Source organism: Tauraco erythrolophus, chromosome 25 (genome assembly GCF_009769465.1).
Source record: "Tauraco erythrolophus isolate bTauEry1 chromosome 25, bTauEry1.pri, whole genome shotgun sequence".
NCBI lineage: Eukaryota > Metazoa > Chordata > Aves > Musophagiformes > Musophagidae > Tauraco > Tauraco erythrolophus.
In genome coordinates this window covers 2,574,306-2,597,318 of record NC_141489.1, presented here as the reverse complement: position 1 = coordinate 2,597,318, position 23,013 = coordinate 2,574,306, and the positions used below count along the sequence as shown (strand labels likewise).

At 53.1% G+C, this 23,013-nt stretch overlaps 3 protein-coding genes across 6 annotated transcripts; 1 reads left to right on the top strand and 2 right to left on the bottom strand.

The window, feature by feature from the left end:
• Positions 1-2,105: 2,105 nt before the first annotated feature.
• SNF8 (SNF8 subunit of ESCRT-II) lies at positions 2,106-6,133 on the top strand. Of its 2 annotated transcripts, XM_086626524.1 has the most exons (8): positions 2,106-2,159; positions 2,727-2,777; positions 2,979-3,117; positions 3,440-3,544; positions 4,432-4,504; positions 5,100-5,241; positions 5,410-5,484; positions 5,891-6,133. In XM_086626524.1, the coding sequence occupies exons 1-8, from the start codon at positions 2,106-2,108 to the stop codon at positions 6,026-6,028; spliced, it is 777 nt and encodes a 258-aa protein (XP_086482650.1). In that variant the 3' UTR covers positions 6,029-6,133. The 2 variants fall into 2 exon arrangements, with proteins under 2 accessions (XP_086482650.1, XP_086482651.1); XM_086626525.1 differs by lacking the exon at positions 2,727-2,777.
• Positions 6,134-6,414: 281 nt separating this feature from the next.
• UBE2Z (ubiquitin conjugating enzyme E2 Z) lies at positions 6,415-18,293 on the bottom strand. 2 transcript variants are annotated; one of them, XR_015222870.1, is made up of 8 exons: positions 17,980-18,293; positions 16,183-16,255; positions 14,283-14,470; positions 12,315-12,426; positions 11,640-11,752; positions 10,926-11,016; positions 8,540-8,920; positions 6,415-8,187 (listed from the first exon to the last, which is right to left on the bottom strand). XR_015222870.1 is itself a non-coding variant. In XM_086626474.1 (7 exons), the coding sequence occupies exons 1-7, from the start codon at positions 18,291-18,293 to the stop codon at positions 8,750-8,752; spliced, it is 1,062 nt and encodes a 353-aa protein (XP_086482600.1). In that variant the 3' UTR covers positions 6,415-8,749. The 2 variants fall into 2 exon arrangements, 1 of the variants encoding a protein (XP_086482600.1); XM_086626474.1 differs by having other exon boundaries at positions 6,415-8,920.
• Positions 18,294-19,955: 1,662 nt separating this feature from the next.
• ATP5MC1 (ATP synthase membrane subunit c locus 1) lies at positions 19,956-22,678 on the bottom strand. 2 transcript variants are annotated; one of them, XM_086626558.1, is made up of 5 exons: positions 22,651-22,678; positions 22,156-22,205; positions 21,507-21,584; positions 20,742-20,917; positions 19,956-20,177 (listed from the first exon to the last, which is right to left on the bottom strand). In XM_086626558.1, exons 2-5 carry the CDS (start codon positions 22,192-22,194, stop codon positions 20,063-20,065), a joined length of 408 nt encoding a protein of 135 aa, XP_086482684.1. In that variant the 5' UTR covers positions 22,195-22,205; positions 22,651-22,678; the 3' UTR covers positions 19,956-20,062. The 2 variants fall into 2 exon arrangements, with proteins under 2 accessions (XP_086482684.1, XP_086482685.1); XM_086626559.1 differs by lacking the exon at positions 22,651-22,678 and adding an exon at positions 22,586-22,611.
• Positions 22,679-23,013: the final 335 nt, after the last annotated feature.

Sequence of the window (23,013 nt, the reverse complement as noted above, 5' to 3'; positions counted from 1 at the left end):
GCCCTTGACTCCAAAGGTACTTGCAGTGCTCAATCCATGAATTTTGGGTTTCTGGAGTTAACCACTGGGTGCTTACATGGCACAGCTCAGCTGGATTTGACTGGAGAGTTAAGAGCTCTGGCCGGAGTTAAGTTCTGCGAAAGTATCTTCAGATCATTGACACAACACAGATGTATCCCTCAGATGGGAGAAGACAAATTTCAAAAATGTACTGTCTAGGGAAGGGAGGTTGCCCTCTTTTTCATGAGAAAAGGAGGTGTTCATCAAACCACTTACAGGAATTGCTTTTTTCTGGGCATTCTGAGAAAAATACAACAAGGAACTGGGATGCAAAAGGTGCAGGGGAGAGCCCTGAGGAGGCTCAAGGGAATGGCAAGCCCATCCTATGCTCAGTTGAGTAAAATGAAGGCTGAGAGAGACAAAGTCACCATCTATAAAAAAAACAGTGAGAAAAGAGCTGTTTATGCTAATGGGAAAAGTTGGCATAAGAACAAAAAGGGATGAACTGGCCATGAATAAATGTAGGTTGGAAATAAGAGGCAGCTCTGTCCTGCAGACAATTCCATGGAGCTTGGTCAGACAATGTGAGCCGAGTGGCCAGAGAAAACAAATAACTGTTGAGCTCATACCACAGCCTTTCCTGCAGAGAAACACTTATTTGCATTTCTTTCCTCTGACCAGTTGCTGATTTTTCTCAAAACTTGTAGACATTTACTGTTAGCAAGACGTGTATCAAACTTAGAATCTATCAAAACGGGTTTGTATGGTGTCAGAGGAGGCTGGAGGGTAGGGAAGGCAGCAACTTACACCTTGTTTCCTGTAGGAACCAAATGAAAATGGGATAAATGCAGTACCACAGGAATTTATGCTTTTCTCTCCCTCCTCTGCTTTGTTAGGACTGTGTAACTCCAGGACCTTCCCGAGGAGCTCCCTCTTCATCCTATCAAGGCACACGAGAAGGAGGAAGCTGTCTTACATTCACTCTGTTCTGTGCATATTGTCTATTTTGCCAACGCAACCAATAAAGAGTTTATTCTGAAGCTGAAATAAGATTCAGATGAAACTTGATTTGGGGATGGACTATAAAATATTATTAAATTGCTAAAAAAAAAAAGTCCCCTTCCAAATGAAGCTTGTGAGTCAAAACCCACCTCGTGTCACTGAACCGTAAGACAGATCCTGACCACAGGTTTTCGGGAGTTTAGGACCTGACACCGGGCGACGACTGAAAAAACGACGTTGGCACCAGCGGTGGGTGGTGAAGTTCAGCTCGGGCTGCAGGAAAAACAAACCCTGGCCAAGGGCTGGCCCTGCTGGAGCCCCGCTGGGGGCCTGCCCACCATTCCAAAGGAGTCCTGAGGGCTCGCCTTCCCTCCTGGCCCCCCAGACCAGGGCTCCACCCCCCCCAGACTGGGGATCCCTGATTCCCCCAAGCCAGGGCTCCCTGGCCCCCCAAACCAGAGCTCCCTGCACCCCCCAGACCGGGGCTCCCTGACCGCCCCCCCCAGACCAGGGCTCCCTGCATCCCCCAGACTGGGGCTCCCTGACCACCCAAGCCAGGGCTCCCTGACCCCCCAGACTGGGGCTCCCTGCATCCCCAGACCAGAGCTTCCTGACCCCCCCAGACCGGGGCTCCCTGACCCCCCAGACTGGGGCTCCCTGCATCCCCAGACCGGGGCTCCCTGGCCCCCCAAGTCTGGGGCTCCCTGGCCCCCCAAGACCGGGGCTCCCTGCACCCCGCGGAGGGTATCCTCGCTCCCACCGAGGGGACCCACCCCCACAAACAGGGACTCACCTCCACCTGGGGGGGGGTCACCCTCACCCAAAGCGGGGCTCCCCCTACCCCGAGGGAGACTGAACCCCCCCCCAGTGAGGGCTCCCCCCCACTCCGAGGGGGCACCCTCCAACAGGGCGGACCCAACCCCCCCCAAACGGGCCCTCCCCCCCCCATACACACACACGGACCCTCCCGCGGGGCCCTCAGTGCCCCCGGGGGCAATCCGGGGAGGGCGGTGGCGGGAGAGTGACCCCCCCCCTGCGGTGCGTCACTCCGCGCGGCGCGGGGAGATGACGTCAGGCGGAGCGCGGCGGGCGGCGGCGCCGGGATGCACCGGCGGGGGGTGGGAGCGGGCGCGATCGCCAAGAAGAAGCTCGCGGAGGTGAGAGGCGCCGGGACCCCGCGGAGAAAGGCGGGGAGGCCGGGCCGGGGGGTGCCAGGCCCGGTGCGGGGGGTGCCAGGCCCGTGTGAGGGGTGCGGGGGGTGCCAGGCCCATGTGAGGGGTGCCAGGCCCGGTGCGGGGGGTGCCAGGCCCATGTGAGGGGTGCCAGGCCCGGTGCGGGGGGTGCCAGGCCTGGTGCAAGGGGGGTGCCAGGCTCCAATGGCCCCGGGGGAGATTGCCGGCCCTGGGGGGTGCCACCCCAGCATTCCCAGGAGGAGCTGCCAGGGTCCATTGGTGCTGGGTGAGGGGCCCGGGCCCCCCCCCAGCCTCGTGGCAGGGGGTGCAGGCTCGGTGCGGGGCCATGCCCATCCTCACGGCTGCCATCCCAGCCCTGCTCCAAGCCCAGCGTGCCCTGAGCTTCCTGGCAGCCTCGCCGCTTGCCCAGGGCACTGGGCTGTGGGTCCTCCTGGTTCAGCCATCCATAAGGAGCATCTCCCTCATCCAGGTTTGGTTTGGGGTTCATCCGACCTTCAGCACTGTCTCCATCACCCTGTCTTCCTCCCACAGGCAAAGTACAAGGAGCGAGGGACGGTCTTGGCCGAAGACCAGCTGGCCCAGGTGGGAGATGCCCCCCTGCCCTGGCAGTGGGAATAACATGGTTGTGAGCCCAGCCACCAATCTGGGCTCAATTTCCTCCTCTGCTTCGGTGTCCAGAGCATTATCCGTGAGCAGCATGGATAACGGTGGCACCCATTTGCAGTTGTGCAAAACCTGCAGTAAGTGTTCAGACAGAAACATTTCTCTGCGATTCTTTTTCAGATGTCCAAGCAGCTGGACATGTTTAAGACCAACTTAGAAGAGTTTGCCAGCAAACACAAGCAAGAGATCCGTAAAAATCCCGAGTTCCGGGTCCAGTTCCAGGATATGTGTGCCACGATCGGAGTGGATCCTTTGGCATGTGAGGAATGGGCATTGGGGTTAATGACTGAAAGATTCATCTTGCTGTTAATGCAACGGAAACGGCTCCCAGGGAAGCTGCAGCTTCCCCGAGGAGAGCCGATGGTGTTCCAACTCTTGGGGCTTGTGAATGGGCATAACGTACCTTTGGGTGTTATTTACTTCAAGGGTGGGGAAAACAGGTGGAGATAACTGGAAACTGCGTTGGCAGATCCGAGAGTCCTCACAGCGAGGTTTGGGAGCAGCCTGCTTTGCCCCAGGAACTGTTAAGGAAGGATATTTTTGCCAATGGTCCAGCGGCTTTCCCCTTTCTCACTTCACAGCTGGTAAAGGATTCTGGTCAGAGATGCTGGGAGTTGGAGACTTTTACTATGAACTGGGTGTGCAGATCATTGAAGTTTGCCTGGCTCTGAAACACAGGAATGGAGGTGAGGATCCCACTGTGTCTGGTTTCTAGGAGGTACAGTGAGCAGGAGGATACCTTTTCCCTGTGGAAAATGAGTCTCGTTGCTCACTGTGATGTTCTTTAGTTGATTTCACAAAATACTGAGATGGCAGTTTTGTCTTCATTGCCCCCAGAAAGCCTCGTTTTGTTCCTGTAACATGTTACAGCTGCTCCCCACTGGGAATCCCTGATTCCTACAGAAATCAACCAACTCTGCCCTGCTTAGGTAACAAAACCGTAACTCGCAGCATCACGGGGAAGGAGCAGGGATCAATGACAATCTTGAAGGAGTATGAAAGTGTTAAAGTTCCTGCTTTGAGCCTGGCAGCAAGACTGCCCATAAAGGATCACAGCAGAATCCAGAAGAGTTGGATACCAGTGATAAGTGTCTAGTGAAAAGATAGTAGATGTTGGTTGCTCCAAAATGGCAATCTGAGACCAGGAATCATGGAACGGTTTGGGTTGGAAGGGACCTCAAAGATCATCCAGTTTCAACCCCCCTGCCATGGGCAGGGACGCCCTCCACTACACCAGGTTGCCCAAAGCCTCATCCAAAACCTGGCTTTGAACACAGGCTCCAGGAATTCCTTGAACTACAGGAATGGGCTACAGCAAAGCCAGTTGAAACGTGAGTCCGATCCATTTGTGGGAGAAGGCAGCAGCTGCCTGCTGCATGTTAGTTGTGGGAACAGAAGTGACCGGAGGCTTATCTCTCCCAAGGATGGTGGGAACAATGAACAGCCTGGGAAAAGGGAAGGAGCCAAAGGGAAGGAGCCGTGGCAAATGCCCAAAGGACCCGTGAGCACTCTTGCTGGAGTGATTCTGTTGCTGTGCAGTAACCCTTTCCTGTCCCCTTTTGTTGACTTCTAGGTTTGATAATGCTGGAAGAACTCCATCAGCAAGTGCTGAAGGGAAGGGGGAAGTTTGCTCAGGATGTCAGCCAGTGAGTGTCTGTGTTACAGGAAGGGGGAATCCAACAGCATTTGGGGGAGAAAAGGGGGTGGCTGATCTCAGCAGCACTTTCAAGCGCCGGACTCCAAATCTGACGTCACCAACGGAGCCACTTACACGTGACTCACAACTGATGATGTAACTGGTTCTGTCAGGCATAAGGGACTGTTGTCTTGAGCTGGAGACAATTAGTCCCCTGCAAACGCAGCTCTCGCTGCCACAGTCTGCTGAAGCTGCTGTGGTCTCCTGGGCTGTGAGGAAGGGGCTGACAGGGGTCATGACAGAAGCAGATTTTGGGACACAGCTCACCCTGATCACTAATTAGGGCTGAATCTTGAAGTTTGGCACTTGCAGCTCAGGTGTTACAAGTGTGCCCTGCTGAAGGGGAGGGCACAGATATGCAAACTAATTCTAAATTGCTTTATAAAAACTTTTTTCAGCTGTTGATTACCTGAAACTGCAGCAGGCTCCAAGGAGCTATCATGGTCATAGCTTCTGCACATCGAGTCATCTTTATTTACAGAACGTAGCGTGCAGTTTGAGAGAGGCTCTCGCTTTACAGCCTTGCCTTGACCTCTGCTTCTCAGGGATGATCTCCTCCGTGCAATCAAGAAACTGAAGGTCTTGGGGAATGGCTTTGGGATTATCCCTGTTGGTGGAACATACCTGATCCAGTCGGTACCAGCTGAACTGAACATGGATCACACTGTCGTCTTGCAGCTGGCAGAGGTATTGAGCCAGGAGATTTTCAAATACAACCACCTCGAAAGAACCTTACTGCATCCATGACAGGAAACTGTGATTAGACCGGGCCTGTAGGCAAAACTGTCCACCCTCTTCTAAGCCGTGGACTTAAGTCTTGACTAAAAGCACATAGTATTTTTCCTCTCATTTCAGAAAAAGGGCTATGTAACAGTCAGTGAGATCAGGTCCAGCCTGAAGTGGGAGATGGAACGTGCAAAGCAAGTGCTGGTACGTATGAAGGTCTCTTGCACACACTGGAGTCCTGTGGTGGTGTGGAGTGGCTGGAGATGTGCTATCACAGCATGTAGAGGAGATCCTAAGCTAGCTGGTGGACCAAAGGCAAGGTAGACACTGTGTAAACATAGACTGAGAAAAGCACAATGTCAGAAGCTGCAGATACTCCTGTGGCTTCACTGATCTCCATTAAAACTTGAATCTTGTTAGCTCAGGTCCTGCACAAACATGGATGGCTGGATGAGTGAACTCTGTTTCTCCCAGTCAAGTAAAAATTATCACAGCCCAAGTTCTACACCCTCCCTTAGCCTGGAATATGTGTGGGGTCAGGCTGCTCTTGTGAAGGGCTGCTCAGGCATTTAGTGAAGCTTCACTCACAGTTTCCGCTCTGTTTGTGTAGGAACACTTGCTGAAGGAAGGAATGGCCTGGCTGGATACGCAGGCAGAAGGAGAACCTCAGTACTGGCTGCCTGCTCTCTTTACAGAGCTGTACTCTCAGGAAATCACTCCAGAGGAAGCCGAGGCGGCAATCCCTTGACTGCTACGTGTTCTCTGCCTGTCTGTAATTCTTCTTGTGAAGTTATTTGCATATCACCTGAAATACAGGGACAGTGGACTTGAAATAAAAGTTTTGTAAAAAGTGTCTAGCTTGAAAAGTTTAATAGGACTAATTCATACGTGCTTACCTCTGAACTTTCTCCTTTGTTGTGGGTGGAAATGCCACTTACTGTTACAGAGAACTAATTACCTTGTCACAGCAAGAAGAAAACTAAGCTGCTATTGCAACTGTAGTCTCAAAGGATGCAAATGTGACTCCAGCTACAGAATCCTGGAGCCAGCAGTGACACTGAGAAACTTCTGGAGTCCTCTCTGCTCTGTGAACGACTCGTTCCACTAAGGAGTACCACAGTCTAGATTCTGCCAAAACAAACTTTATTGCACAAAAAAAAATCTTATGTACAATAGTATATAAACAAGGTATCTTAGAGTGACTCTTGTGCATATATTTTCAACTCAATCAGGTCTAAAAATCTGTTGCTAAAACATCTCTGCCTAGAGCAGTCATTTGAGGATTGTCACTTTGAAATGGAAACATTCAGAAATGGTAGGACAGACAACATTAGAGCTATAAAACTAAGACTTCTCTTGTACAGCCACATGCTAGTATGTGAGTAGTGTCCACAATAAGGCATTTTCTTGTTCCGTTGTATCGGTGGATGGGAACGCCACATGCATCACAAACAGATTCCAGAACCGGCTCAGCCTGGGGAAGGCAGCGGAGTCACAGCTCTACCCACAACGCTGCGGAGTGGTGAGAAACGACGTGACATTTACAATGGGATTGAAGTAGCACACGGCTCATGGCATTTCGGGAGAGCCCGCTGCCTCCCCGAGACCATCTCAAGGTGAACACCACTTTATTTACTCTCGTCTGGTGGAAGTGTTGAACGAGTCCCACCTAAGTTCAGCTTTCCCTCAGGGAAGACAGGGTTTAAGTCTAAATCAAGCCCATGACAGACCCGGGGGAGTTTGCTTGCTAAAGGGAAAGAAGGTTCCCAAGCTGTAAAACGGCACCTTAACAATCCAGAAATGTTTCCACCTTTCAGCTTTCCAGAGCTGCTTAAGCAGGATTCCGAGTTCTGCAGGAGTTGAAATAAATCAGAGACTGAAAATAATTCAGTGACGCACGGGGCATTGCCTTTCCGCACAGCGCACCGCAGGGGTCTGCTGGCCCCTCGTTCTGCACTTTTTTTAGAACAAAGATGACTCCGTTGGAAGTTCTCCCACCAACACCAGGAGCCTGAAACAGCACCGAACTGGTGGGAAGGTGTTTAGGGAAACTGGGAGAGGGCCCGAGACAACGTGCAACTTTGTGCTTAGCTTTCTATCAAAGCTCCCATAAAAATAACAATAAAAAAAAAAAAGTAGATGAAGCTCTTTATCAACAGAACATTATACTGCTCCAATCAATCATCATCACCAGGCTCATTTACCTGGAGAATCCAGGTATTTCACCTCCACCCAAGTTACACCGACTGCATCTTTGATGTAATGGCACTCGCAGCCAGCAGACACGGGGAAAAAGCTGCTATTTCAAACGTTCAAAGCACTGAAGTGTTAAACTTTACGACACTCGGCTTGCACTCGGCCAAGGAATTTGTCAGTAACAAGGCGTACACCTCTGAAGAACTTCACCCACCCAGAAACGGTGGCTTCCTTAGCTAGAATTGCCCCTTAATTCCAGCGTTTCAATCTCATGGATCAAGGTAGCAGTGGGGAGTGAGGTGACGGGAGGAAAAAGGGAGAAAAATAAAATATTACACTGAGTAGAGAGGTGGAAAGCAAAGAGTACGTCAGTTAAGGAAACAAAACAGCTCCGTTCAGAGCAGCCAGAATAAAATATTTCTAGAATGCTAAATTCAAATCAACACCTTAAAAAAATAATACACAAACTAGACTTATTTTTAAGTGCTCTCCCCACCTCTGACCAATGGTTTTTCTCACCCTCCTTTCCCCAAAATGCCAGGATGAACACGCCTGCACTTGACTTACGGATTCTTGCAGTTTCCATTTTTCATCCACCCCCTTGTGCCTGAAGTCTCAGTGGACAAAGTCACCCAGGGCTTGAGTAAAGCTTTCAGAAAAGAGCCCAGATTCCACCACTGCTCTTTATCTTTGGTCTGTCTAGAACAGCGTCTAGAAGAAAGACATCAGGTAGATGGGCTCCACAGAGCAGAAAGGCTCCGTCTCTCTCAACCCACACAAAAAAGTATCACCTGGGCACACGGGACATGGGCCCTGCCATACCCTGGACTCATCAAAGCGCTCCCACAGCTACAGCTCCACGTTCAGCATGACCCCAGGGAAGGGCTCACTGTCTAGGAACAGAAAAGCTGTAAAGAGGATTCGCAGTCTAGGTCTCATTCTTTAATCAAATGGAGGAAAAAAAAAAAAAAAAAAAAGAAACAACCAAAAAAAACAACCAGTGTAGGTGTTTCCAAAAAACAACCTGATGCCACATGCTCCGGCTTTCTAGCATAGTAAGTACCTTTTAAGAGTAGCCTGTCACAAGCTTGGCTTTGTCTAGCGTGAAGTCTTCTCGTTCAGCATTATCCACCAGAGCAGTCCAAGGAGGCAGAAGATATCCCGCAGTTTTCTCCGCTCTGGCATCGGTCTGGTTGTCGAGTCTGTCAGGGGTACTCTCGAGTGTGAAGGCAGAACATCCCCATGGCTTGGCCTCTCCACTCGCAACGCAGCTCTAAGCTTTAGAGCAACCTTGAATGTCTGTCTCTGTCTCAGAGGAGCTGCTCTCAGAGTCTATTTCTGTATTCTCCTGCTGGTGTTTCTCCTGCACCTTCTGCCGAATTCCTTGCAAACGCACTAGTAGGGACTGATAGTCAAAGTGGCCTCGTTTTTCACCAAAAGGATCCTGGAAGAGAACCATAGATAAGCCTGTTAATACAGACCATTATCCTTCTGGCAAGAGGCAGAAAGAAAAAAGCTGCATAGTAATCAGGCAACAAAAGGTGAAAGACTTGAGGGTCAAATCCCATCTTCTGATGGAGAGGGCCCTAAACTTTCCACTGTCACGGCAGAGGCTGAAGACTGAAGATAATTTCTGTCTGGAGTCTCTTTTGGGAAACCTTACAAACCCAAGCAAGCTTCAAAACCAGACGAAAGGCCAGGCAGACATGGGTGGGATTTCTCCTGGCAGCTTTGAAGTAGTAAACTATTTCCAAGATTCGATCTCAGGCTCGCTCCAAGGAGGCAGGGAAAACACCACAAATGAAAGTCCCTAAAATCCAGAGGCCAAAGACTTGACCACACTTCACGTTAGTGCTACAGACCCTTTCCAAATGAAAGCATCTCTACTCTCATTTTAAATCAAGGCTCCCAGCTGAGATGTAGCCAAGTCAGAGGCAGAAAGTCTTTGGAGATTATTTAACATTTGCTGCTTGTATCCCTGTCCCAGGTCAAAGACACATTGCCAGGGCTATATAAGGTGGTGGTGGAGTTTAGGCCCTCCCATATGATGGGAATCTTTGGTATGAGCCAACATGTGGCCCCAGAGTTAACAAGACAGCACATCTGGCAAGCGCTCAACTGATACTGAGCCTGGAGTGACTTCATTTCAAATACAGGGTAATGAAGACAACCATCCCACCTCTCTAGCACACTGTGTTCATGCTTCCTGCACTACTATTTACCAGCGAGCAGAAAACCAACCATGGCAGTCACTATCTCTGGGAACCCACCACAACAGGGATCTTCATGAACGCTGAAGCGGCTCCTTGAAGAATAACCAAGAGTGGGCCACACCTGACAATCCTCTAACATGACCAAACTTCACTACACAGCCTTCAGTTCAGTACTCTCTGCAGCTGTAACTCAGGCACAGACCTTCCTTACGGGAATTTCTCACTCCAAACATGAACTCTTCTGCTTTGGGAGTGCTTTCAGTTTGTGAATTACACAGCCAGTGATGGCACTGACAGGAGAAAAGGGCTCAGACACACAAGATCATTAAATCAACCACCTCCATCTTTTCTTAGCAGTGGAATTTCTCAATGAGTCAGAAAAGAGGTGGCTGATGAGGCAGGAAGACACATCTGTTCATATGCAAATAGCTTGGCAATCTATTCTTTAAAGTCTACTTTCCTGCAGAAAGAAGCTCCTGTATTCAACCTGTCTAGATGTGTCTGACAGTATTGTCACTGCTCCTCCACCCCTTCCTCCCCCAGTAACTTTTGACTCGTCAGCCACTTTCAAGCTCATCTGACAGAACAAGGAGCGCCAGAGAAAAGTTCCTATCTGCTGTATGGGCAAAGGAACCTCAGAAAAAGAGAAATTCTAGCAGTGACCCACAGGAAAATACTGCAATGGAGTTCAGTTGCCACCAGCACTGGATAACCTGCATGTGCCCTCCCTGCTTAACACCAAATCTACATGAAAGCAAACTGTGCCAGTTCCACTGCTGAAAGAAGTACCTGCTTGCTTGGAGAATGGCTCAGGTCCAGCACTCCAAGAAATCGAAAAGCCTTGAGAATACTGTGTGCATGCTCTGAACTTGGGGATGGTAGTGTTCTACCCACAGGAATGTCTCAGGTCTCATAGATTTCATAGATTTCTAGGTTGGAAAAGACCTTAGAGATCATCGAGTCCAACCATCCCTAATCCCCATTAAACCATATCCCTAAGTAGATCATCCACCCTATTCTTAAACACATCCAGGGATGGGGACTCAACCACCTCCCTGGGCAGCCTATTCCAGTGGCTGACAAGTTTCGTGGCGGATTCAAAGTTGGAACATACAGTTCATAGAAAAGATCCAGACTCACCCCACGTACCTCCAGGTGCTGCTCATTGTCTGTCACTCTCCACACCCCCTTATCTAAGTCTGCGTGTTCTCAACAAGAAAATTGTCTGCCACTCACCTGCATTGTCTGTCCTTGAAGGTAAAGTCTCTCTTTACACACCCCTTCATAGAAGTCGTAGTATTCCATGAAGGATTTCTCCATTACGCCCCTGAACGCAACGAGAGAGTGAACAGTCACCACAGTGTCACAACAGTCACATCAGCCAAGGTCACCCTCTCCCACCGAACTCCAGTTCACGCCATCAGCACGGACACCAGTACAGGGTGTCCCAGACAACTAACAGGGTACAGCGGGGCAGGACACAGGGAGAAATGAACCGCAGCATCGCTGCTGCTGAGGAGACTCCGCACGTTTCCACAACAGCTGTGCTCCCCTCCCTCCACTATTTCCCCCCCCCACCCCGTAAGACAAGGCGCATTTATTCTCACGCACAAGGCAGAGGATGCGGCCACTGTGCACACTACCACAGCCTTGGTCAGGGCACAGCTCCTGGGCACCACACAGAGTCATCCTGGGCACCACACGGATCCACCCTGGGGCACCGCACGGATCCATCCATCCCGGGCACCACACAGCTCCACCCTGGGCACCACACAGATCCCGCCACCCACTTCAAGGGATACCAAATGACTCTTCACTGGACCAAGCAGAGTTAAAGACTTGCTCTTCCCTGAAGCAACTCTCAGGATCTCAGGAATAGCAGCCGGAGAAGTTTACCCTGCTTCCCCAACACCCACTTCCTTAGGCTCCCTCCATGCCTCTTTTCCATACCGTAACGGCTCAGGACAGGGACACTTTCCTTCCAGCATGTCGCACACTGCCACTCGGATGGTCTCATGCCGAATGCACTCGTTATAGTTCTTGCTGTCCCCGGGGTGCCTCTCCTGGAAACAGAATTTGGGCCAGTGAGTCCACACGACTGCAACGGCTCGTCAGTTCTCCCTCCTGGGCCTGACGAGTTTCACTGGTGCATGAACCCACTACAGGTTTGTTGTGCGTACGCTGAGCTAATTTATACTGCAAACAAAAAGCTGGCAAGATTTTACATGTCTCCAGAGCCTCGGATTCACACAGCTGTGGAGACAGATGAGCTGATAAAGTTAGCACAGAAACCTGTCTCTCTCCGAGATGCTGGAGATCATGGAAACCCAAGCAGTTTGGTTCCTGCACGCCAGTATATCCCAAGAAAGGCATTTAAGGAGTGACGTAGCAGAGAAACGAGGAGCCATCCCATCTCCCCAGCAACTTCTCAAATGCCTCAAGTTCTCCTGTTACCTTACACACACGTGAGCTAAGCAGCCTCTGGTTCAGAGCTGCCTTGCGACTCCCCCTCAAGCTCTGACTAGAGGCAGAGTCATAACCTACTTTTATCCCCGTTTCCAGAATGGGATTTGCCACCAGCAGCAAGATGTGGAGGGAGGAAACCATTAGCTGCTGCACTCTCACCTGCTCAAAGCCGGGTTCGTTGTGATAGGGGTTCTCAGTCATCAGAGACTGGATGGAGATGAGGACTGAAGAGATACTCTGTGCTGGGCTCCATGCAGGCCCGGTCCAAGTGCTGAGGCATCAGAACAGAAAAACATCAATTAAAATATGGGACTGGCTCGGTGAGTCCCATCCCTCCGACTATGGAAGATCAGCACGCGTGGGAGACCACATCTACACCTCACAGAAACACAACAGGAAAAGGAGCAGCTGCTACAGATCCAGAAAGCACTGGACACTGAGAAAGTTTTCAGGGTCCAAGTAGTTTATTCTCTCAACAAAATAAGTATTTGAGCCAGAGCAAGACAAGAGAGACTGGTGAACCTCACCCCACTGCTAACACACAGGGCATGGAAAAGTGACACTTCCAAGCGTTTTACTGGGAACTTTAAAGCTATGGCTACACCTCGCACAGCAGCCTGGAGCTACACAACCTGCCAGCACTACCCTAAGACAAAACCAACAACTCTTGACAACTGAAATGTGATTTTCAAAACTCAGGCAAGACCATCACTTGTGCAGTCTGTGACGCAGACACTCAGCACAAGGACTGCCATCGGCAGCACGAACGGACGCTCTGCTCTAGGAAGAAGGTGCCCGTTGCACGTACACACTGTAGCAAAAACCTTTGCACACAACAGCATAAGCAGAAAAAAACTGTTCTGCTGCCTGCCCTTGATACCCTACTTCCAGATACAGACCTGTCTCCCTGTGAGCTGAACAAGGATGTGCTGACCCACATAGCTCTTCCTAAATCCTTTCCCTCGCAGCTCCCTCTGCGCTTCCCATTTCTGCTACGGCCGAGGCTCTTTGTTCACTCTTCAATAATTCAGCTTCTGTGCCAGGGCTATGACTGCACGAGCAGCAAGGCAGCTCACGTGGCAGCTGCTGGGCATCTCGACCCCCAAGATACGGATGTGCCCTACACACCTGAGCACTTTGCAGATGTTGGCATCCGGCTCACTGAATCAGGACGACTCCGATGCTCAGGAAGGTGTTTCCCAGCCCTGGGCCAGTATCTACCAGCTGATAGGCATCAGCTACTTGGACCAACTTTGGTGTAAGTGGCACATGCACAGCGCTGCCATAACCATCCCAGTGAAGGGATGGATGACCACATCAGCACTCAGGTTCTTACTGGTTGATCAAACCCCTCCAGCAATTCAAGCCATCACCGCCTCTTCCTCACCTGGCTGCTGCTACTACCTGTCTGCAGTAGGAGGAACCAGGTACTAACACCTCAGCTGCACCAGTCCAGGGTCTCAGCAAAAGCCTGTCTTTACTGGCAACGGAAGCTGTCACAGCTGGGGTTGGGAATTTCACATGGGTCCGTTGGGTTGGACTTTCACACGTTTAAAACTCCAGCAGGTGAATAACCAGGATTTGCAGTGGTGGAGCCTGTTTGAACAGGCAGCACGGAGCAGTGCTTGTAAATCATTACACCCACCGCTCGGCCCCACGTACAACGTGTAGGTGGAAGCCCAGAGCAGTCAAATGGCTCTCAAGGAAGTTCTTGGCGGCTTTTAATTTTATTTATTTATTTTTAAACCCACACAGAGAGAGGAAATTAAAACCACAAAAACCTACATTCAAACAACATCAAGGATCGGTCTGCGAAGCGCAAAAGCGGAAGAAACGCGGTGCTCGGGCTGAGGCTTTACAAGGGGAAGCAGGAGAAAAGCAACACCATCCACTGAACTTCACGCTTCCCCTGCTCGTTCTCAGGTGCTTTTAAAGACAAGTTAGGCTCTGATCTCAGTAGAGGCATTTGTGCTGCTTTATGACTCTGCACACAACCTCGTAGAAGCGTAAAGGTGCACCCGAGCACATCTCTGGGGCAAGATCAGGGCAGAGCAGGATGCGTGAGGCAGAAAACAGCCTGCAGCCACCTCCTGAATTCCCAGCAAAACAGCCAAAGTCTCCTCTTACCCTAGAATACTCAGGCAGACTTTCCCATTGCGGTAGAAGTTGGGGTTAAACCTCACTGTGTTATTTCCCGTTGTCATCAGTTTGACCCTTGGTGGGTGGATGGGATAATCTGGAGGACAGCGAAACAGGAACAAGAAGAAACCCCCTTCATAAGGCGTGTCAAATGGGCCTGTGATCAATGCATGAATCTGGAAAACAAAAGCCCGTCTTGCGCACCACTTCGAAACTGCAGCACCCACCAACCCTCAGCAAAGCCAACCGAAGGCAGGACACCTCCACCCAGGCCGCAGCAGCACCCAGGCAGCACCTTCCCCAGGAAGGCCATCCCTAGCCCTCCCTCCTTCCCTCGGTAGCCGGACCGCTGCTGCACGCTCCTCTCCCCGCTGCCACGCTCCGTGTGCGGAGCGGCGGGTTTCCACCGCCAGGGCTGGCTGCCATCCACAGCAGCTGCCTCCCATACATCCCACCCCAGACAGAATCCAGTTCAGCTGGTAAGCTCTGCTTTTTTTTTAAAAAAAAAAATCAAATATGAAAAAAAAAATCTAATTTTAGAAGGAAAAAATTCAGAATTTCTGCCAAAACTAGAGCATTCCTCAGTTCTATGGGCTCATGTTGATTTGGTCTCATTGAAACCAAGCGCTCAGGATCCAAAATTAAGACCCTACTCTCTCCATGCTAATGGCCCTCAAAGATCCCAGTTGTACACCAGGAAATCTGCTCCCTCTGGGCTACAAGGAAGCCTGCTCCCCAGGTGATCCAGGCAGCCTCCCTTCATCATCCTCTCACCTCCCCAGGGTTTCTGGGGAGGGAAGCCCCAAGGCTGGTGTTCTACCAACCCGTGTTTCCCTCCAAGGGCATTTTGGCACTTTTGGCTGCCAACTGGGAGAAGCCGGAGCTGCAGTGAAGTGCCCTGGGGGGCTGCTGGCAGTGAAGTGCTGCTCCCTTTGTGGTTCTTCCAAAAACCCAGGGGCCCTAAGTCAGGCGGGTGCTTACACTAGGGGGAATTTGGGGGAAACTGGGGAATGCCACATTGGTCGGGGAGTGGGAGAAGTGTGCAGCAGAGGAAAAACCAAAGCAGCCTCACACACATGCACACACAACCCTCAGGAACCAGCCCAGGTGACGCTGGCTGGAGAAAGGGCAGCATCAGCCAAGAAACACCGGATGGAGAAAACCATTTGAGCAACCTCTACCTCCCAGCTCACTGCGTTCTCTGACGTAATCGGAAATTCCCAGTCCTGGAAAACCCCGAGAGCCAGGAGGGGAAGAACCAGGGCAGCAGAGGCTGTAGCCGTGCCCGTGTCCCTAGAGGCGATGCGGTGGCAGCGTGGGCCAGACCTGCACGTGACCCTGGTACCTGTAAGCACCCGGCAGGCAGCTCCGCCGCAGGACAGGGCTCGGGTGCTGGGACGCAGCTCCCTGCCAGCTCACAATTAAACATCTCCAGCTTCCACGGGTGGATTACAGACACTCCAGCAGTGCTGGTGGCTGATGTTTCTCATTTCCAGCCTCTCTGAGAAGCCCCCATGGCCAACAGCTTTCTGTGGAGTGCTCTCTGAGCTGCTCTACCCACTGTTTCCAAGCATCACTAGGATGAAACAAGCTGGATCAGCACCCCGCTGGCTCACAGGGCCACTGAAGCAGAGCTGGCTTTATCTGTGGAAGCTCCTCAGATCCCTGTGGTGGTATCTCTCCACAGAACCAGTTTCCTGGAGAGCCTCCTCCTGTTTTAAATACAGCCCATCTCAAGATCACCAAGAAACCTGAAGCCTCCTTGCAAGACTCACCCTGACCTCTCTCAAACATTAAGAGAAAACTCTGCCTGGGCAAACCCTTACAGCAGCCATCGCCAGCAACGTACAGAGAAACAAAGTTGAACCAGCTCCAAATTTCCTCTTACCTTGGTCATGTCATGGGGATCAGGCACAACAAACATTCCCGGGGGCGGTTCCTTGTAAATGGACATGATATCCCTGGAGAAAAGGAAATAGGGATTAGTCAAGATCTTCCCCAGCGTTCATCAGCCCTCGAGGCACAGAACATTCTAGATGACAAATCTGTGCATGGGTGCAAAGGGTCAGATTTTTAAGATGGAAACCAGCAACTCGTAAAGAGCTAGACGTTTTTCTTTTGCCTCTGACCGTGTCCTGGCTGAGCTCTTTCAACTTATCCCCAAAAATAGTTGAGGCATTTCAAGAGCACAAGCAGCATTCCATGAATCAACACATGAGGCATCCGACCAAGTGCACCTTGACTACCTGCTGCCCCATATTTTACCACGGTTCGGCTCCAGGGCATCACACTTCAACCATAAACTTCCTCTAAGGCAGTCGTTTAAAAGCTCTCCCAGGTGAATTTTGTGGTTTAAAGGACGACTTTCCTGCCCCACGTTTTCCTTCTTCACACCCAGAACTGTTTACAGGATCCCTTTTGTATTCCCAGTTATTTGTTTTCCCCAAACATTCCGTGACTCAACTGCCTTTGAGAACTGTACTGCTCTGACAAACATGGGTTCAAGGGTAGTGAGGCTGCACAGATCCACAACTCGATCCCAACGGCCTCGTTTCCTCCGGAACGTGGACTAAAACTGAAAAGTAACAAATCACCTGCAACTCCGTGCGGTTTACAGATAAAACAAACGGCACCCGCTACCTTTCATCACCCAAAAATCCTCCCTTCCATAACACGAGCTGCGCCAAGCTCTGGGACAAGCGCCCGCTTGACCTTTCTTTGGGAAGCAACCGGAATTCTGAGAGGTTTCAAGGTGAGAACGAGTGCGGGAGCAACGGGAGAGCCTCGCCTTCCTGCCTGCCGTTCCCAAGTCGGTGCTGTTGGCGTTTGGACTGGAAAGTGCCCAGATATCCGGTGCCATCTTTGGAAGATGTTACACAAGCGCTAGAACAAGGATGAGCAGGAGCCTGGCAGGCGGCGACACTCGCTCCGAAGGAAGAGGAAGAACTGGTTGAAACGGTGCCAGCACGTCTAACAACACCGGCCCGTATCGCTCGTCACGTCACGGGCTACGGACACGCCAGGTCTAACCAGATGATCCCTAAAGAGTCGGAGCAGCCAAACCGGTGGGCACCAGGAAGGAGGATCGCACCAGCTCGGACCGAGACACCTGCTGCTCTCCCCATCCCACAGCACCTCCGAGGAGCAGCCCACGATCCTGGCAGCAGGATGAGAGCCATGGAGCCCTCCTGCCAAGGGTCCCAGCGGATGGAGAAAGAGACTCCGGGTGGTGGTGTGGCGGTCCAGGCGGGGCGTGAGACCCCGTCCTCATCCAAGCACCCGGGCAACGCGAGTCCTGGGCACGGCGGGGACCGAGTCTGCCCCCGGGAAAGCCCCGGGGGACCGGGGCCCGTCCCCATCCCCAGGCCCGAACCCCGGAGAGCCCCGGGGCCTGTCTGCAGGGCCGCCGGTGAGGCCCACGGGACAGGCACTGCCGCGGGGGTACCGGAGTCGGGCCAACCGTCCCTGCCGCGCTCCGAGCCCCGGCTCCGCGCCCGCTTTCCCCCGGGCAGCCCCGCAACCGATGCCGGGCCAAGACACCGGTAGTTCCCCGGGCCACAGCCGGCCGGGCCCGGGGGAGCCCAGCGGAGGCGAGGCCCGGGGCGACCCCACGAGCCGCTCCGGGCGCCGGGCCCCGGCAGCGCCCGTCAGCCCCCGGGCCCGGCGGGCAGGGCGGCTCGCTCACCGTTTGATCCGCAGCAGGCAGGCCTGGCTGGGCCGCTCGCTGTCCCAGTCACCGCTCACCGTGGGGTCCCAGAAGGCGGAGTGCGTGAGAAGCGCGGCCCCCGCGGCCGCCGCCGCCGCCGCGATGGGGGCCCCGCCGCTCCCCGCGGCGACGCCGGCGCCCGGTGTCGCGGCGCCGAAACCCGCCGCCGCCCACAGCTCGGCGGGAATGAAGACGCCGGGGCTGCCCGCCCCGCCGCCCGAGGCGCCGCCGCTGCTCGCTGCGGCCAGCACCGCGGCCGGGGCCGCCTCCTCGGCGGCCGGACTCTCCGCCATTCCGTGCCCGGCCTCGGCGAGCGCCGCTTCCGGGACTCCGCACCAGCGAGTGCGCCGGCCAGAGCGGCCCCCGCCCCGCGCGGCGCCGCCCCCGCGCCCCCCTCCCGCCACGGGCGCAAACCCCCCCCACCATAGAGTCTCCTTCGGGCGCCAGAGCGCCCCCGTCCGCCAAGGCGCCGCAGCGCGCCCCCTGCCGCAGCGGCGGTGCCGGAGGCGCGGGGACGCCCGTTCCGGTGGGAAACGCTCCACGGGACGGGACGGGACGGGACGGGACGGGACGGGACGGGACGGGACGGGACGGGACGGGACGCGCAGCCGCCCAGCCCGCACCGGCCACCCGCGGCGCGGCTCCGGCCACCGCCGACCCCCGCAGCGCTCGGCTGTACCGGGGGACACACCGACGTTTTTTTTTCACGGGGATTCGTGTTTATAACGGAGAAAAACGTCACCAGCTGAGTTGTTCTCCCGAGACACACCAGCTACAACCTGCTGTCGGCACCCCGGGACGACTCCCGGAGCATTCCCGGTGTAGGGGTACGCATTTGTTCCCAGGAAATAGAGGATCCACGTTTCGCCAAGTCCCAGGGTCAAGGTTTGGGGGTTTTTTGAGTCAAATTCTGCTCAGCCCCTCTCCCCCTCACAGGGTGCAGGCAGCTGTTGGAAACACACGGAGCGGTTCCTGTATCCCGTTCATATTCCCAAGGGAAGTCACACCCGTGTTCGGAGGCTTGAAGCACACCCCGCAGCTGCATTAATTCAATTATGCAGATAATTGAAGCATAAAACCAAATTAAAAATAATAATAAAAAAGCAGATATCCCAAAACAAAAAAGCAGATATCCAAAAACAAACAAACAAACAAAAAAACCCACAAAAACAGATACCCAAAAAAAAAAAAGCAGATAACCAGAGAAGCTCCCCAAACGCTCACCTTCGGACCTTCCTGAAAGTTGTCCTACCACACGGTCCAAGATGCAGGTGAGATTTTAGAGTTTTTCCTCCCCAGTACACTCCAGTCTCTAAACCAGCTGAAGCAGGTAACTGCTGGGGGAGGGAGGAGAGCGACAACTCAGCCGTGGTCCTTCGTGCAAACTGATGCTTTGAGGAGGCACAGGAGTGTCGTGACCTCGAAACCAGCTCTTCTTTGTGAAAGAAAACCCAAGTTCAAGTGCACGCCCTCCTGCAGTCACAGGTAATTTATGCAAACACCATTGAGACACTTCTATGTGCCCATCACCACCTCTACACACTGCCTTTCAGAGGCAAAAGGCAGACACGCAGCATTTTCAACAACAGGATGTGGAAAATTCTGTTTTCCACAGAAATTTGGAAATTTTTCTGTGGAAACAAAGAATTTGGAAATTCTTCAGAACACTTCTCAGCTCATCTAGAAGTATTTGCTTCACTGGGGCAATGCTTGTTGAGATTTTTGTGTAGGCTTGAGCTGTTCAAGGACATCCTCTCTTATACAGCTGACTTCACCTTAGTGCTCCTCCTCTTCCACCACCATTTCATATTCTCCTTTATCAGTGGGAGCTCCCACACCTGGGATATCACCCTCTTCAACACACCAACGTCCCCAAGGACTTTCCCAACACTGGACCAGAACGTAAGATATTAAAAAAAGTAATAATAAATAAATAAAAATAAAAGCCACCAGTTTATTTAGAGAAATCTTTTCTTTAATGGTCAGTCTGGAACGCTGTGATGGAAGCAGCCTCGAACCGCAGAGAACAAAGTGACGGAGCCACAGCCAGGACCAGGAGTTGTCACATAGCGAAGAGGATAAGGAATGCCACCATCAAACAGAAGAGACCCATGGCCTCGGACAGGGCAAAGCCCAGGATGGCATAGGAGAAAAGCTGCTGCTTGAGAGATGGATTCCTGCATGGTGTACAAGTGGGGGGAACAAAACAGAGACAAAACAGGAAAAAAAAAAGGGTCCACAGTCAGAAAAAAACAAACAAACCAGAGTCCTTATCACAGAAAGGCAGGATTATGTCATATCAGCAACAAATTTGGGGGCAAAACCCAGTTTTATGGCGGGCTGGAGTGAGAAAGCCACGGTTTTTCCCTGGTTTTAGCCATGCAGACATGCTGAACTCTGAAGGCTGGTTTCACCTGCCCTGGTGGTACCAAACAACAGCTCTCACTAGGAACTAGTGCTTCACTTCTTCTAGAAGCTGGCAGAGCACCACCGAGCAGCTGCATCGTTCTGAAGTGCAGGGTGGGTTAAAACAATTCATCCACTTATCTATTTTCGCAGAATAACGGAGTACATCAACCGTTTTATACTCCAAAGACAAACGCTTCAGTGAAACACAGAGTCTGCTTATAGACACCACGCTTGTGGAGCTGGACACACATTCCTAGGAAAGCTCTGCCAATCGGGTACATTTAGTGCTGGAAGAAGGGAATAAGTTCAAGCCAGCCTGGCATCTCACTCACCTGGCATAGCCAATGATCAAGCTGCCAAACACCGTCCCGATACCCGCTCCTGACCCGGCCACGCCAACCGTGGCAGCACCGGCACCAATGAACTTCGCAGCAGTGTCGATATCCCTGGAAACAGCACTGGTTTGGAACTCACGGCGGGTCAGCTGTGGGTGAGGAACGCCAGCTGGCTGTGGGGCACGGGAGAAGAAACATGCTAACACCACTTTTAATCATAAATACAGAAGTTTATTAAAACATGATCACCCTTTATCCCCTATTCAAGGCAGAGCAAGATCAGCCAAGCCATCGCTAACCTGGGCTAGGAGCTGTGTCTCCATGTTTCCTCTCCAGGAAAGCTGGAGAGGGACTTTTGATATGGGTGTGTAGTGACAGGACATGGGGCAATGGCTTTAAACTGAAAGAGGGGAGATTTAGATTAGATCTAAGGAAGAAATTCTTCCCTCTGAGGGTGCTGAGGCACTGGACCAGGTTGCCCAGAGAAGCTGTGGCTGCCCCATCCCTGGAAGTGTTCAAAGCCAGGTTGGATGAGGCTTTGGGAAACCTGGTGTAGTGGGGGGTGTCCCTGCCCATGGCAGGGGGGTTGGAACTGGATGATCTTTGAGGTCCCTTCCAACCCAAATCATTCCACAATTCTCTATCAGCCATCCTCTTGATATCCAACACAAACTTACTCCTCCCTCTCAGGAGAAACCACCGAGCACCCCAGGCAGCAAGCACAGACACATGGGACTGAAATTTATCACAAAAGAGTCTCACCTGTACAGTCTGAACCTCAGGCCTGCCGAAAACAGACACTGAAACTGGCCTGGCCAGAGCCCTGGAAGAGCACCGGAACTGGAGGGAAATACAGAGAATTAACTCCTGTAGTTGGACGTGTCCACACTGACGCTCAAAAAGAGCAGCTGTCTTATCAAGAACAGTCTTAGGAATTTCTGAAAAAAGCATGAAACAAGACTAAAAAGCAAAGGCATCTGCAAACATACGATATTTCTATTTCAGCCAGTCGGATCAAGTCCACGAGTAATGCTACCACAGACCACACGCTGCAGCACGAGTGTCACATCTGCTGCAGCCCTTTGGCCATCACGACAACTCCATACGTTTTTTCCTAATTCCTATCTTGAAAGAAAGGGCTGATTGAGTTCTCTCTGTGACAACGTGTTAGCTTTTCTTTGGAGAAGCCCCTGGCCCTGCAGATCACTGCACATCCCCCAAGATGGTAGGCACCATCCCCGCTCAGCAGAGGTCACCTTGTTTCCTCTCCTTGTTAAATCCGCGGTAAAACAAACCCTCACGCTCAGCTGAGGGCAGCCAGGACAGCGCTTTGAGCCAAGCACAGGGAAAAACGCTTCACAATCCTCCCCCCCTGCTACTACCGCACTTCTCTGGAAAAGAGGCGACTTACCAGAGCTGGCGAGCTGAGGAGCGCCAGAGGAGCCGGCATTTTTGCTTCACCTGGCGCAAATAAAGCAACGAAATCAACACAGGAGAAGGGACCGGGAACCCCAGCGCCATCGCCACCAGGCGACACTCCTCCCCGCCGCTGCCACGGGCCCCCCCGCAGCCGCGCCCCGGCCATTTTCCCGAGGCTTTTCCCCGCCGGCTCCACGCACGGTTCGGGGCGCCGCCGCCGCCCCCCCTCTCCCCGTTGCCCCTCGTTCGGGCCCTTTGGCGGGCGGACTGGGAGCGCCACATCCCCCCCCGTCCCCGGCGGGGCCAACCGAGCCCCGGGAGCGCGCGGGGGCACCTCCCGCGGCCGCCGCCTCCCCGCGAAGGGCACGGCCCGGCCCCGCGGAACCGCTCCCCGGGACGGCAGCGCCCGGCCCGGGACCGACCTGCGCGGGGTCCGCTCGGGGCTGCGACGGCGGCACCGGGAGCGCGGTTCCCCCTCCCCGCTCACCTTGCCGTGTCCCCCCCGCGTCCTCCGCGCTCATTGGCTGCGCCCCGCGCCGCGCGCGGCACCCTGGGGCAACATTCGCGCTCCTCATTGGCCTCCGCCGAGCGAGCACCGCCCACCAGCATCCGGGACAGAGAGGCGGGGCGGCAGGGCGGTGTCCCCGCGCGGGCCACCATTGGCTGGTTGTTATGCCTGCGTGCTTGCTGATTGGCTGGAGGCCTGGAGGTCTTCCAGAGGACCATGAGGCTGGCGGGGCGGGTCCTCGCACCATAGAGGTTACCATAGAGACACGCCGGTGACAGCGGGCCCGGCCCCGCCGCCCTTTCCGGTGCGCCGCCGGCTGCTGCGCGCGTCCCCCTCCCGGTT

Excerpts from the sequence above, each read along its gene's own strand:
- SNF8 (XM_086626524.1), top strand. The coding sequence starts at position 2,106 with ATGCACCGGCGGGGGGTGGGAGCGGGCGCGATCGCCAAGAAGAAGCTC. Across the intron at positions 2,160-2,726 it reads CCAAGAAGAAGCTCGCGGAG|GCAAAGTACAAGGAGCGAGG; the intron begins GTGAGAGGCGCC and ends TTCCTCCCACAG. Across the intron at positions 3,545-4,431 it reads TCTGAAACACAGGAATGGAG|GTTTGATAATGCTGGAAGAA; the intron begins GTGAGGATCCCA and ends GTTGACTTCTAG.
- UBE2Z (XM_086626474.1), bottom strand. The coding sequence starts at position 18,293 with ATGGCGGAGAGTCCGGCCGCCGAGGAGGCGGCCCCGGCCGCGGTGCTG. Across the intron at positions 16,256-17,979 it reads TGCCTGCTGCGGATCAAACG|GGATATCATGTCCATTTACA; the intron begins GTGAGCGAGCCG and ends CCTTTTCTCCAG. Across the intron at positions 11,753-12,314 it reads ACGAACCCGGCTTTGAGCAG|GAGAGGCACCCCGGGGACAG; the intron begins GTGAGAGTGCAG and ends TTCTGTTTCCAG.
- ATP5MC1 (XM_086626558.1), bottom strand. The coding sequence starts at position 22,194 with ATGCCGGCTCCTCTGGCGCTCCTCAGCTCGCCAGCTCTG. Across the intron at positions 20,918-21,506 it reads CTGAGGTTCAGACTGTACAG|CCAGCTGGCGTTCCTCACCC; the intron begins GTGAGACTCTTT and ends CGTGCCCCACAG. Across the intron at positions 20,178-20,741 it reads TTGATCATTGGCTATGCCAG|GAATCCATCTCTCAAGCAGC; the intron begins GTGAGTGAGATG and ends TACACCATGCAG.